The 14,501-nt window shown below is 40.6% G+C and overlaps 1 protein-coding gene across 4 annotated transcripts in view; it reads right to left on the bottom strand.

Moving 5' to 3' along the window:
• Window positions 1-12,833, bottom strand: part of RWDD1 (RWD domain containing 1) — a 30,960-nt gene extending 18,127 nt beyond the window's left edge. The window contains exons 1-2 of one of the 4 annotated variants that reach the window (XM_004372492.3): window positions 12,551-12,833; window positions 5,482-5,547 (exon numbers count right to left, since the gene is read on the bottom strand). In XM_004372492.3, coding sequence (XP_004372549.1) covers window positions 5,482-5,547; window positions 12,551-12,623 — 139 coding nt within the window. In that variant the 5' untranslated portion in view covers window positions 12,624-12,833. Of the gene's footprint in view, window positions 1-5,481; window positions 5,548-11,696; window positions 11,747-12,389; window positions 12,484-12,550 lie in introns of those variants that run through there. The other 3 variants (XM_023727710.1, XM_023727709.1, XM_023727708.1) reach the window with 3 other exon arrangements.
• Between the last annotated feature and the right edge of the window lie 1,668 nt (window positions 12,834-14,501).

Raw genomic sequence — 14,501 nt, 5'->3', positions numbered from 1 at the left:
GTTTATTGATTTTGTTGATCTTTTCAAAGAACCAGCTTTTGGTCTTGTTAACTCTTTCACTTGTTTTTTCTATTCTCTGTTGCATTTAATTCTGCTCTAATTCTTATTATTTCCTTTCTTCTGGTGCCTGAGGGCTTCTTTTGCTGCTCTCTTGCTACTTGTTCGAGTTGTAGGGTTAAAGTTTTGATTTTGGTCCTTTCTTCTTTTTGGATGTGTGCATTTATTTCTATAAACTGACCTCTAAGCACTACTTTTGCTGTGTCCCAAAGGGTCTGGTGGGATGTGTTTTCGTTCTCATTTGATTCTATGAATTTCTTTATTCCACCCTTAATTTCTTCTATAACCCAGTAGTTTTTGAGCAAGATGTTGTTCAGCTTCCATGTGTTTGATTTTTTTCCTTGCTTTTTCTGTTGTTGATTTCTACTTTTATGGTTTTATGGTCAGAAAAGATGCTTTGTAATATTTCGATGCTTTGGATTTTGTTAAGGCTTGCTTTATAGCCTAATACGTGGTCTATTCTGGAGAATGTTCTATGTGCTCTGGAAAACAAAGTAGACTTGGCTGCTGTTAGGTCGAGTGTTCAGTATATGTCTATGAGATCAAGTTGGTGACTGTAGCATTTAGATCCTCCATGTCTTTGTTGAGCTTCTTTCTGGATGTTCTCTCCTTCACCGAAAGTGGCATGTTGAAGTCTCCTACTACTATTGTGGAGCTGTCTCTCTCCCTTTTCAATGCTGTTAGAGTTTATGTATTTTGGAGGCCTGTCGTTGGGCGGGTAAATATTTATTATAGTTATGTCCTCCTGGTATATTGACCCTTTAATCTTTATACAGTGTCCTTCCTTATCCTTTATTGTGGATTTTACTTTAAAGTCTATTTTGTCAGAAATTAATATTGCCACTCCTGCTCTTTTTTGAGTGTCGTTTGCTTGATATATGTTTTTTTTATCCTTTGAGTTTTTGTTTGTGTCTTTAAGTCTAAGGTGTGTCTCTTGCAGGAAGCATATAGACGGATCACGTTTTTTTAGCCAATCTGCCACTCTCTGTCTCCTTATTGGTGCATTTAGTCCATTTACATTCAGCGTAATTATTGATAGGTGTGAGTTTAGTGCTGCCATTTTGATGTCTTTTTTTGTGTGTTGTTCAGTTTCTTTGTTCCACTTAAATTTTCTGTGCTGCATTGTTTTTCTTTATGTATCTTCTTTTCATCTTTTTCACTGTTGTTGATTTTGTGTTTGCTGAGTCTTTGTTTTTGTAGTTTATTTTGACTTGTAGGATTGTTAGTTTCCTTTGTGGTTACCTTAATATTTACCCTTATTTTTCTAAGTTTATACCAGTCTTTTATTTCTTTATATCACCTTGACTTCCTCTCCATATGAAAAATCTATGTCTACATTGTTTAGCCCGTCTTTTGTTTTAATGTTGTCAACTTTTACATATTGACATCTGTTTCCCTATTTTCAGTGTTTTAGCTTTATTTTTGTGACTTCCGTGTCTGGGTTGATATCTGGTTGCACTGTCCTGTGTTCTAGTCTTGGCTTGTGATCTGATGTTACTGATTTTCTCCCTGGAGAACTCCCGTTAGTATTTCTTGTAATTTTGGTTTGGTTTTTGCTAATTCCCTAAACTTGTTTATCTATAAATGCCTTAACTTTGCCATCATATTTGAGAGACACTTTTGCTGGATATATAATTCTTGGCTGGCAATTTTTTTCTTTCAAGGCTTTATATATGTCATCTCATTGCCTTCTTGCCTGCATGGTTTCTGCTGAGTAGTCTGAGCTTAGTCTTATTGACTCTCCTTTGACTTTTTGTTTATCCCTAACTGCTCTTAAAATACTCTCTTTATCTTTGGTTTTGGCAAGCTTGATTACAATATGTCTTGGTGATTTTCTTTTGGGATCTACCTTCTGTGGGGTTCGACAAGAATCTTGGATAGATATCTTGTCATCTGTCACAGTATCAGAGAAGTTTTCTGCCAACAAATCTTCAGCAATTCTCTCTGTATTTTCTGTTATCCCCCCTGTTCTGGTACTCCAATCATAGGTTATTCCTCTTGACAGAGTCCCACATAATTCTTAGGGTTTCTTCTTCTTTTTAATCTTTTTATCTGATTTTTCCTCAAATAAGTTGGAGTCAAGTGCTTTATCTTCAAACTCACTAATTCTAACTTCCATTGCCTCATTTCTGCTCCTATGACTTTCTATATAGTTGTCTAATTCTGACATTTTATTAATCTTCTGGATTTCTGATTGGATTCTTGCAGCCTGTTAAATCTGTCATTATGCTCCTATCTTTTTAATTTCCTCTACTGCACGTTCTGCATTTTGCTTAATTTCCTTCCTAAACTCTTGAAGAGTTCTGTATATTAATCTTTTGTATTCTGCCTCCGGTAATTCCAAGAAATTTTCCTCCTCTGGAAAATTTCTAGATTTTTTGGGAGCTTGCTGAAGCCATCATGGACTGCCTCTTTACATGACTTGATATTGACTGTTGTCTCCGAGTCATCAATAAGTTACTGTATTTATTTATTTTATGTTTGCTTAATGTGTCCTAGCTTCTTGTTTTGTTTTGATATGCCCAAATAGGCTGCTCATGTGAGATAGTTTGATAATTGGCACTTTTGAAGCTTTAATGTCCTGTCACCAGGTGATTAGATCTGTTACTAGGTGTGTGAGCTCAGGAGTCCACCCACTCCTCCTATATGGATTTAGCTCAGGTGCCCAGGTAGATAGCCACCAAGTGTGTGCTGCAGGCTCTCACCTATAGTCCTAAACAGGAATGGGTGATTGGTGTAGGCACAGGCATCTGGCTGCAGTAGGGGGACACACTCTGAGCAAGGCAGGGGGCTGATGGCTGCCCTCGAGTGTCCAGGAGGAAGGCGTGTCCGTTTCCTAGAGCGCCTAGGTGAGTGGGTTTTGCAGCCGGATTATGAGCACCTGATGCTGTTGGCTGTAAGGACTGGGGGGCACCTCTTATTTTTGGGCCCCTGTCGCAGGTGGCTAGGTGGCGTGGGTGGAGCCACTAGTCCTCAGGCCTCTGATGTGGGTAGGTAAAGACCTTGCTTAATGCGCAGAGCAGTGTCAAATGTCAAGAACCTGCCACTTCACAGCTGACAGCTGAAGCCAGACTTCAGGTATCTACCCTGTTGTACTGTGGTAATGAGAGCCTACGCTGTTTAAATGGGCCCGCACAAGTCTATGCAGGATGAAAGGCACTCAAAGTCCGTGGATCCCTTTCGCCTGTGCATAGGCAAAGGAGTTGTGCCTACCCTGAGTTCCTGGCTTAGGGGAGCTGGCAGTTTATTTTTTTCCATTTGTTAATTTGTTCACTCTCTAAGACCTAGAGAATAGCTCAGTGCGTGTGATGGATCCTACTTCTGGCCCACGGTATTCAGCAGTTGCTGAAGCCGGTCTGGGGCCCAGTGCAGAGCAGGGAGCAGGGAGGTAAATGGGAGAGAGGTTTTTCCCTAAGGTAAGTATTTTTGTTCCATGCAGTAGGCCGGACGCAAGTACTTATCCTTCACTGATTGACGGCTGCTTCTCACTGGTTCTGGGTGGCTGAGTAGACTCTATGCTGTTGGGTCTCTCCCGGTGCGGAAAACACCTCCCAAGCACGGCTGCTTGCCTGCCTCGCTGCTCACCCATGACCTGATCAGGTCTGAAGGGCTTAGGCTCTCACGGGGTCAGATCTGGCAACTCCTCGCTGCGCCCGAACCATCTCTCCCTCCCCCTGCCGCTCAGTCCAGTTCCTCAACTTTGCCTTTGATGTTCAGGACTCCTAGACTGTCATATATAATCGATTCACTTGTTTTTTTGGGTCTTTGTTTTAAGAGGGTCCACCGGAAGCTTCTGACTACTCCACCATCTTGGCCCCACCTCTAATTATTTATTTTTAATAACCGCTTATATTTCTACTTTTAGAGATTGTACGTCTATGTCCTTTTTCACCTTTCTACGGGTGGGCTCATTAAAATAACATTTTGGTGCAAAAATAATTAGTACAATCTAGGAATTTGTTCTAAAGAAATAATTTAAAAACTACTTCTCAAACTTCAGATGATGAACTATAAAGATATTAAGAATATGGGAGCTTTCTCTAGAAACTTTGTAATTTTATTTTTCATTTCAATGTAATCTTAAGGAAAATTATATTCTGGATTATTTTATAAATGAGCACTGTCACACCATTTCAACACCCATAATGGCATCATATGAAGCCCAAATGATGACATAGGCTTGTTTACAAAGGGAAGTTTTCAATAGTTTGAAGAGCAGCCAGTAAAATATTTATTTTGTGCTTTAATGTATTACAAAATTTTTTTTAGGTATCAACCTGCAATATCGGATACCTATTTAGAAGTATATAGCTGTACTTACTATACTTCTATTTCAGATTTTAAGAATATCTCAAAATAGTCTCATTTTCATTTGTAGAAGACAGATTTAGAGTTTTTTAAGGGATACGAATGAAACTGGCTATTGCTGAGTACTCATGGCAAAATTCTGGTTGACTAGCATAAAGGAGGAGAAAAAAATCCTTGCGGTTAATACCAATTCACATAGTTTTTAAATAAAATTATAGTATTATTAATAAATTATAAAAAAAGAACTGGATTAAAACTAGAACTGAACCTATGATCCTCCAACAATATCTGCCGCATTTAAATTAACTTATAATTTTAACTTATTGGTTGTATAAAACAAACCTATAGCCGTCAAGTCAATTCTGACTCACAGCAACCCTGTATGTCAAGAGTAGAACTGCCTCATAGCATTTCCAAGGTTGTAATCTTTATGGAAGCAGACTGCCACATCCTTCTCCCACCGAGTGGCTAGTGGGTTCGAACCACTGACATTTTGGTTCGCGGCTGAGCACTTTAACCACTGCACTACCAGGGCTTCTTTATTGGTTGTATAGCTATTATACAATTGCTCCTTTATTTCAATTTGTACATTTGTCTTGGTTCTGCAGTTGTATAATAGCTGTTTTTATCTGGTTTTATGTTTTTATTTATTTAAATAATACTGGCATAATATCCACCCTAAAGAGAGAAAGGCATGCACATAGGTGTTTTTCCAGGCACATTTATAACAGCAAATGCCCTATAAATAATCTATCCAAAGAGAAAAAGTTATGTAAAAAAATAACAGCTGCTCAGTAGAATACCACACCACCACTGAAACATGTTTACATGCAAAGTCCTGTTTCTGGACAAATATCTCCTACTTTTTCTCCATCTGCTGTATTAATATTTCTGTTTCTGCTTTAAAAAAAAATAAGCTTATTGTGCCAGAATATATCTCATTGACTTCCTATTTCTCTAAGACTCATGTTTACACAATAAGTATTGACTGGAACCACACTTAATAGCACCTTAGTACCTCCACACCTGCAATGCTCAGCACAATGCCTAAAGAATGAGTGAAACTCCTGACAGAGAAGCTTGGGAAAATCATGAGTATTTTTGGTTAACACTTACTTTCGTCATTTTCTCCAGCCTCAGATGTCACAGTAATGGTGAAGCTGGGTGGAGTTTCTGATAATACTGTAAAAAAAATACGTAGAGATTAAGTCATTAAGATGCTTCCTAAGGCAGATGCTTCTTTCTTATTACCAACATACCACTACTCAGTCTTAGAAACTGGTTCCTAGCCTGTATTTCCATGTCTACAAATACAGACTGAACAGAACATTTACATTATAAAATGTACATCGATGTACTATTTAAATCTAGGGTTGCCCTTAATCTGTAAAGAAGTATCTATGGTAGATATCTTCTTGCAGTTTTATCAAATCAATAATTAAATAATTTACATTTTATTTCAATATCTCCATTTATATATGGAAAATTATAATTCTAAAAAAATCCCAAGTGGAGTAAACAAATAAGAATTCGATGTTTCTAATCAGAACTAAACCGTTGATATTCAGTATTGTAATTTTAAAATTTATACCTCAGAATCTCCCTAACAAACGTAAATATTATTTTAAGAGTTTGTGTCATCTTCTTATTATCTCTCTCTGACATCATCTCTGAGACCAAACTCTACTCTTTCACAAATACTTAATGAGCCACTACCATCTTTTATGGAATTAAAAAATGAACTGGCTATGAATCCAAACAGTTTAATAGGCAAGACAAGACATGTAAACCAAATAAGAAAGCTTTATATATCATTTACAGCCTGATGTCTACCTGATACTATGTATCTATCTATTATCTATTTTCCCACAAGAATACTAAAAAACTGTATGAGAGCTCCTAGATCAGTATCTGGCTGTATCTAGAAACTTGATAAATATTGGCTCAATAAAAGAAGATAAATTAATGGATTAAAGGAGAGAAACAATAACAAAGGAAAGGAAAGGAAAGGACCATTAGAAGAGTAAACAAGGAAACGTCAAGCCATTGGTGACTGCTGCTAAGCCTAATGAGTCTATGCTTCACTCCATGCCTGGGAAGCACTAGCACCTGTCAAGGTGGCAGCAGCTCTGGACTCTGAAACGAAAGAGCAAAGGATCACTGAAGTTGTCACCATGGAAACTATCTGGTTTTTAGGAACTTTCAAAGCCTTCATATTCATTACCAATAAAATTTTCTAGATAGATGCTTTCATTTTAATTGAAATTAAAAGTATCTGAAGCAATGATGAACACCTATGATTACCAAAAAGGTGTTTGCCAGGAAGATGTAAGAAACGTTACTCACTGTACTCACATTTTAATAGGCCTCTCAGGCAGTCCAACGAGGCCTGGTAGCAAAGTTAAGCACTCAGCAGCTGCTAACCAAAAGGTTGGCGGTTCTAACCCACCAGCCACTCCGCTGGAGAAAGATGCGGCAGTCTGCTTCTGTAAAGATTACAGCCTTGGGAACCCTATGGGGCAGTTCTACTTTGTCCTTATAGGGTTGCTGTGAGTTGAAATCGACTCAATGGCAATGGCTTTGGTTTTGGGTTTGGCTCAGGCAGTCCAGCCCATACTGAAAAAGCCTTTGAAAGCTAAATTTAATAAACCTTTTATGATTGGCTTTACCTGTTTTGTTTTGTTTTTTAAACAAATGTGTATAAGATATATTTGTTGTATTTCATTATTTCTTTTCCTGATCAATGTTAGCATTTACATGTCATGAAATGTAAATTGCAACTACAGAAATATGGGTTCAACCCAACAACACCCCAACTTGTGACCATTTTCTAGAACTCCATTAAGTTATAAGCCAGGGGTCATCTATACCCAATAACAACAGATAACATTCAATGAGCATTATTTATTTATTTCCCTGTGATTGTGCTATGCATTTACATGAAGATTTTTTAGTTTGCACGCCAAGATCATGATCTTACACTGTTGCCATATTTCACCAAATTTAAGATGCCCTCAAGTATGAGATACATCTACTTTATGTGAAACAAATGTGTCTTAGAATGAAATACAGCATCATTCCAATTATTTACAGATGTCGAAACTGAGACACGGAGCTTTTAAATAATCTGCCCAAGACTACACAGTAGGTAAGTGCCAGAACTGAATAAACTGTAGAGTTTTATTTAAAAAATGTATTTCCAGCTGAGAGATTCCAGCAAAGTCAACAGAGCTAGGCTGTGAATTATAGGCAGCTTACTGGCAAGTGGAGTCCTTGGGTGATGCAAACAGTTAATACAACTGGCTGCTAAACAAAAGGTTGGCAGTTTGAGTCTACCCAGAGGTGCCTCAGAAGAAAGGCCTTGCAACCCACTTCTGAAAAATCTGCCACTGAAAACTCTATGAAGCACAGTTTTACTCCGACATACACGGCGTTGCCATGAATCAGAACTAACTCGATGGTAACTGGTTATTGACAAATAGAGATGGTGAAAGAGACTATAGGTGAGGTACTCCATCAGCAAGGGTAAAATGGTGGAAAATTTAAGGAATGTATAGGGAATAACTAACCAAAAGGTTGGTGGTTCGAAACCACCAGCCACTCTACTAGAGAAACTTGCAGCAATCTGCTTCCGTAAAGATTGAAAGCCTTGGAAACCCTATAGGGCAGTTCTACTCTGTTCTACAGGGTCACTATAGGTCAGAAGTGATTCGATGGCAATGTTTGTTTGTTTATTTTTTTAATAGGGAATAACAAACTATTCAGTTTGGTGGACCCATGTGCATGTGAAGAAATGCTAGCTGAAAGTTTGGTTGTGGACAATGATCATTTTTTCAGTAGCAGTAATGTGGTCAGAAAGGAGCCCTGGTGGTTAAGCACTTGGCTGCTAACTCAAAAGTTAGCAGTCGAAACCACCTAACACCTCTGCGGAGAAAAGACCTGGCGGTCTGCTCCCTTAAAGATTACAGCCTAGAGTTCTATTCTGTCATATAGGGTCACTATGAGTTGGAATCAATTCAACAGCACACAGCAACAATAATATGGTCAGAATTGTACTTCCAAATAAAAGAAAATAAATCTAGCTATGTTAAATAAAATGTAAAGAGAGAAATAAGGCAGGATGAAACTGACAGCTATTGGAATAGTCCAAGCAAAAGGTAATAAGGTTCAGAACTTGGGTGGCAGCTATGGGACTGGCAAGGAGCTGAGAGGAATCTAAGATGGTGACTCCGACTCCTAGTGACCCTATAGGACAGAGTAGAACTGCCCCATAGGGTTTCCAAGGAGCAGCTGGTGGATTTGAACTGCTGACCTTCTGGTTAGCAGCCAAGCTCTTAACCACTGCACCACCAGGGCTCCAAACACCACTATTAGTTGGGGTTTTCTATCACAGCTGACCCTGATACTAAAAAAAAATGGAAGGAAGAATATTCCAAAGCTTGGAGGTAGCTAAAGTAGGGATTGGAATTACTTAGTTGGACTTGCAAAGATGAATGAAGCCTGAGTTCTGATGGAGGAATAATCCCATTCCAGCACATTACTGTGAAGGGAATAAGTAATGATTGTGTTGCTGTTATATTAGGTGCCATCCAGTCAGTTTTTTACTCCATACGACCGAATGTGATAGAGCAGAACTGCCTCATAAGCCTTCTTAGGATATAATCTTTATGGGGAGGAGCCTAGTGGTGCAGCGGTTAGGTGCTCAGCTACTAACTGAAAGGTCAGTGGTTTGAACTACCAGCTGCTCAGTGGGAGAAACGTGGCAGTCTTCTTCTGTAAAGATTTCAGCCTTAGAAACCCTACAGGGAAGTTCTACTGTCCCATAGGGTCACTATGAGTGGGAATCGACTTGACAGCAACAGGTTTGTTTTTTGGTTTTTAATCTTTATGGGAGCAGATCACCAAGTCTTTTCTCCCATGGAGCAGCTGGTGGATTCGAACCGCCAACCTTTCAGTTAGTAGCCAAGCACTTAACCGTTGTGCCACCAGCCTTCACAAAGGAGAATGCCAGATTTCTGCCATTATGAGTTAGCTCAAAGTACTTTTGAGGAAAAAAGGAAGATTGTTGGGAGGGCAGGAGAGGTGTTAGGTGATACAGGGGCAGGTGGTGGTGAGCTGAGAAGAATTAAGAATTTTGTTAAGAGCAGGGACAATGGAAGCAGTGCTAGAAGATATGCTAAGGGCACACAGAAACAACCGTAAGGTTTTCACAAAGAACCAGAAAGTCTATAGTAAAGTAAGTCTCTTTGTTTCTCAGGGAGTGTCTGTCTTTCAAAAGGTATGTCTTAGAAAAACTGCTTCCACAAGATGACTTCAGCCCCGCCTCTAAGATGAAATTATAACTGTTAAATGCTCATGGCTGCTACTTACAGGTACTGACACAAATATAAGATTATGAACCTCTCTTTGTAAAACAGAATTATGGGAACTTGGCTTTTGGCTAGCCTGATACCAACCAAAGAGTTCCAGCAAAACTGCCTATAGCCAGAGACTCTGATACAGAAATGGAAATAACCAAATTCTACTACTGTAGGATGACCTTGTCAAGTGAAGCACTACTAAAACAGAATGTGGGATCAGGAGAGTCTATTTTTATTCTGCAAGTCTAGTTGTTAGGAGAGTTGGGTCAATGTAGAATCAAACTACAGAACAGGCAAAAAGAAGAAACTGCATTATGATTTGTTATAATTCACAATGAATGCAACATTGGACCAAAGGTTCTTTGCAAATAGTTAAGCAATTAATTCTGAAGTTAGGCTAGGTCTATGTGACTATGTCTATCGGGCAGACTGTGCCTTTTCAGCATCCACATAGGATCATGATGTGCTAAACATAGGCTTCTTTGTGAAGGGCTCAGCCACCCATTAAAAAAAAAAAAAAAGTATTCTACTACACTGAGCATTTACCAGAATCTTACATTAAATGTGATTAAAGATGAAATTAGCAAACTGATGCAACAAGCTCTCTTTCTTAAACCTAGCATGAGGATATAAAAGCATGGAATCTCAAACACAAAAGAAGGTTATAAAACAGCAAACCTTGCAAATCCTCAAGATTTCAGAAGATCAAACATGGAAACATTTCATTTCAAAGCCCTCTGCCTATTCCTTGAGAGGTTTCATAAAGAACAGGATCATGAGTAAGGCAAAGTTCCCTAAGAATTACAAATCAAGACACTTTATCTTAATTTATTTCAAAGCTTGTATTAATGTTGACAGAAATTAGAGACAGATGGGCGCAGCTGATACTGCAGAATACTTGAATGCATCAAAGATTCATAAATTAACTTTTATTACCCTGGCTCACAATCCTCACGCACTGTGAATCTGAATAGAATTTCACATATTGAACTGTACCAAGCTGTCAAGGCTTAGTACAATTTCGAAGATCCATAAGATTGTTTTAAAGTTAAAAATGTACCACTTTCATAAATGCTAATAGGCACAATATTTAATGAGGGCTACCTTCTGTCCAAAGAAATGAAAAGAATGACATGTGCTATGCTTTCTTTAACTGCCTCGTCTTCATACCTATTATATTTCCAAAGTAGCAGAAATGAGCAAATGTTGTGATTAAGAATATATCCAACATAGTATCCTGTATTGTTTTATTTAGACATCAACATAAAAGCAAGGAGAGAGAAGGGAGCTAGACTCCATACACGCTCACCCAGAAAATGACACTCTCAAACCCCTCTATCCTCATCCTCTTAACACCCTTACAGCAAAGCTGTACTGCTGGCGAGAGACAACATGAACAGGACTGGATCTATAAAGGGAAAGCTGAAAGACATCTGCCTGTTGGCAAAGCAGAAGAAAATAGCCACCACTTCAAGCAATGGCCAAAGGGTGGAGTCAAGAAAGCAAAGCAAAACAAATGAGAGGTTGGAGTTGATGAATTAATGTACATGCTTTACACTCTGAATTGCTGACAAGCAATGATGGACAACACTCAAAGGAAGGGATGGGGACTGAAAACCCCACAAACCTAGGTTCTACTTATTCATATTGGTTTTATTTGATCACTTCTCAAAAACGAAACAGAGACAAGCCATATCAATAAGGTCACCTGCAGCATTTTCAGAATCTTCTCAAGCACGGCTTGATATAAAAGAATTTCTCTTCCTTTAAAATATACCTAATGAAATTATCAACAATATTTTACATTAGCTCAACCTACCACGTAATCCTCTCTTCCCCCTCATCCCTGTTGGAGCTGGATCCCAAGTCCCACATGTCTGTAAGGTGAAAGTTCAGGAAGGAGTTCCAGACCTAACTCTTAGCGCTAGCCTTGCTGCTAACTCGCTCGTCGACAAAAAGCAGTCCACTTACCTTTCCTGAGGAGCCCTGGGGATGCAGTGGTCAAGAGCTTGGCTGCTAACCAAAGGTCAGCAGTTCGAATTCACCAGCCGCAGTTCCACTCTGTCCTATAGGGTCGCTATGAGTCAGAATCGACTCGACGGCAACGGTTTTGTTTGTTTGTTTTTAATTACCTTTCCTGAATCTCCAACACCTTGTTTGTACAAGAGGAGTCTAAGCTAGATTATGTCTAAAGTCTTTCCCAGTCTAACAACCTATGAGTCTACAGCAAAACTAAGAATGAACACATTATTCACTAGGTATTCTGCAGAATGCCAAATCATTAAAAAAAAAAAAAAAAAAAATGACAAACTTTAGGGGTTATGCTACTCTCAAAACCGATTCTGGGTGATTCTGAGAACAGCACTCTGAATTCCCAAAATTTGAAAATATTAACACCCCCGTGCGAAATAAAAGCGTCTACCTTTAAAAAGGCAAAAATGTGAAAACTGCCACCCTTACGGCTCTGGGAAGGAAACACTAATTCCACTTGCAGTTTCTCTCTCTCTTTCTAGTTTCACTAAACCGCGGGTTGCTGTAGGCTACATAGAAACCAAAGTGCGCCCGACTCAACCAAACCTGATACTCTCCCGGGCCCTCACCAGCGTCACCCAGACTTTTGGATTTCAGAGAACAAGCGGAGGAAGGGGAAACAGCCGTAGTTACCGGCAAGTAACTCGGGAGAACTTGAGGAGAGTCGCGGTCGAGGTGGCCGCGCGCCCTCGCTGTCCCCTTCTTCACCTCGGCCAGGCGCTGAGAGCTGGGGCAGTTCCAGACCGCCCCAGTCCTCCCCGGGGCGGATGCGGGTCTGCGGTCGCGGAAGTCACCTGTGAAGGAGTCGGGGTAGATGGACTCCAGAGCCTCCAGCTCGTTGCGCTGCTCCTCGCCGTAATCTGTCATCGTGACCCTCGCCTCTGCCCATGGATCGCCCAGACTCCGAGGCGGCGCACTGCCACCGGGATCGCGGCCGCGCCGGGAGAGTTAGCGGCGGCCGGGCGGGCGCAGGCGCAGAGTCCCTAGCTGGGAGGCCCGCGGCCCAAAGCCAACGCAGGCCTGCTGAACAACAGCCCGGCGCCGGCTTCTGCCTGCTCCCTCGTTCCGCGTTCGACTCGTTCGGCCTGGCCTACAGGGGCACTGATTTGCCGCCTCCCCCAAGCGCTCTCGGGATTTGCCAGGATGGCAAAACTGCTGCGTCTGGCGTTCGCCAAGGACACCTAGGGCCGCGTTCCTGGGCTTTGCAGGACCTGAGCCTAAGAAGCCCCGCAGTGTGGCGTCCTCGCTCGATGTGTCTGGGCTGAAAGCCGGCCGCCTTGCCGGGGCGGACTGTGTAGCACATGGCGGAACTCGGGCGTGGTGGGGCGTCCAAGAATTTCCAGTTTTCTGGTGTGCGATGTTGTCGCCGCAGTGTTGTCTAGTGGTGGGGTCGTGGTGCTTTCTACGCTTTTCGAACGTACGAGTTCCACGGGAGTAGGATGAGGAGCCCGGACCAGTGTAGAGCCCAGTGATGAAAGAAGCAGCTCTCTGAATGCGTGGAGTGGGTTCATAAGGGATGGCCCAGCAGTTTAATAACAAATCGAGTCCTGGGAGAAAGCTACTGGAAGTCAGGAGACCTGGGTTCTGGGATCAGATCGCTAGGCTTCACTTTTAAGTTTATTTGTACAATGAAGGTGCCTGGATAAAGATGTCTGAATTCGATCTCGACCTTCACAGTTCTGTAATTGCATATTTCTGTTAATTGATGATGGGGGTGTAGATTTAAGTTAACAAGCCATTTAAAGGTAAATATCAATACCCCGAAAAATGTTCAGACCCTTTCATTCGGCAATTCCACCCCTGAGAATGAACCTATGGAGGTAATTAAGATACATCGGTTTATCATCTGCAAGCTCATCTCGTGAAAATCAAAATAGCAAAAGCTAAGAAAATGGCTGAACTGGTACCTTAACTATATATATAACTATTTGGGGTTAAATTTATGTTTATTATAAAGGGACATGGATATGTTAGTCTAAAAAGAACATTGTGGAAAAGTGTAAGAAAATAATTCCAACATAGTAAAAGATTGTTCCCAGTTTTTTTTTTTTTTTCCTTTTGTTTCCCCCTGTATTAAAGCTGGAGCCCTAGTGGCGCAGTGATTAAGAGCTACGGCTACTAACCAAAAAGTAGGCAACTTCAATCCACCAGCAGATCTTTGGAAGCCCTATAGGGCAGTTCTCTGTCCAGTAGTGTCACTACGGATCGGAAATCCACTCGATGGCAGCGGGTTTTGGTTGGTATTAAAGCTGCTTTTACTTGTATAATGGAGAAAACTTTTTTAAATAAGAAGCTCCCTGATGAAGGTGAAATTTTCTCTTGAAGATGATGGTATTCCATGGCCCAGAGGCATCTTGATAATTTATTGAGAAGTATTCTAGCAAAGGAATATGTTGAAACAACCATACTTAGGCACACCTTGGTAGTGATTCCGTGTATTCAGGTTGATTCTAGGCATTGTTTTTAAACTTTAAGGAAAAAAAAAAAAGTGGATGCTCTCCTGTCTGGTGAGGATCAAGTAAAATACGTGAAGTAACTTTGCTGGTGTACAGTGCTTATTTTTCAGGATATCCTCAGTGCACAGGAATTACAATGATTTATCTGGGAAAAGAGCTTTTGAGCAGAGGAAACAGCCAGTGCAAAGGTCCTAAGGTTGCAGTCCCACCTGGCATGTTGGAAGCCAGTGTGGCTGGAGCGCAGTGACCTAGGGGGAAGGGGAGATTGTAGATCATGAAGGACCATAAG

The sequence above is a fragment of the Trichechus manatus genome, unplaced genomic scaffold, assembly GCF_000243295.1.
Source record: "Trichechus manatus latirostris isolate Lorelei unplaced genomic scaffold, TriManLat1.0 scaffold00017, whole genome shotgun sequence".
Taxonomy (NCBI): Eukaryota; Metazoa; Chordata; class Mammalia; order Sirenia; family Trichechidae; genus Trichechus; species Trichechus manatus.
The sequence above is the reverse complement of the archived record's forward strand: the minus strand, read 5'-3'. Positions and strand labels throughout refer to the sequence as shown.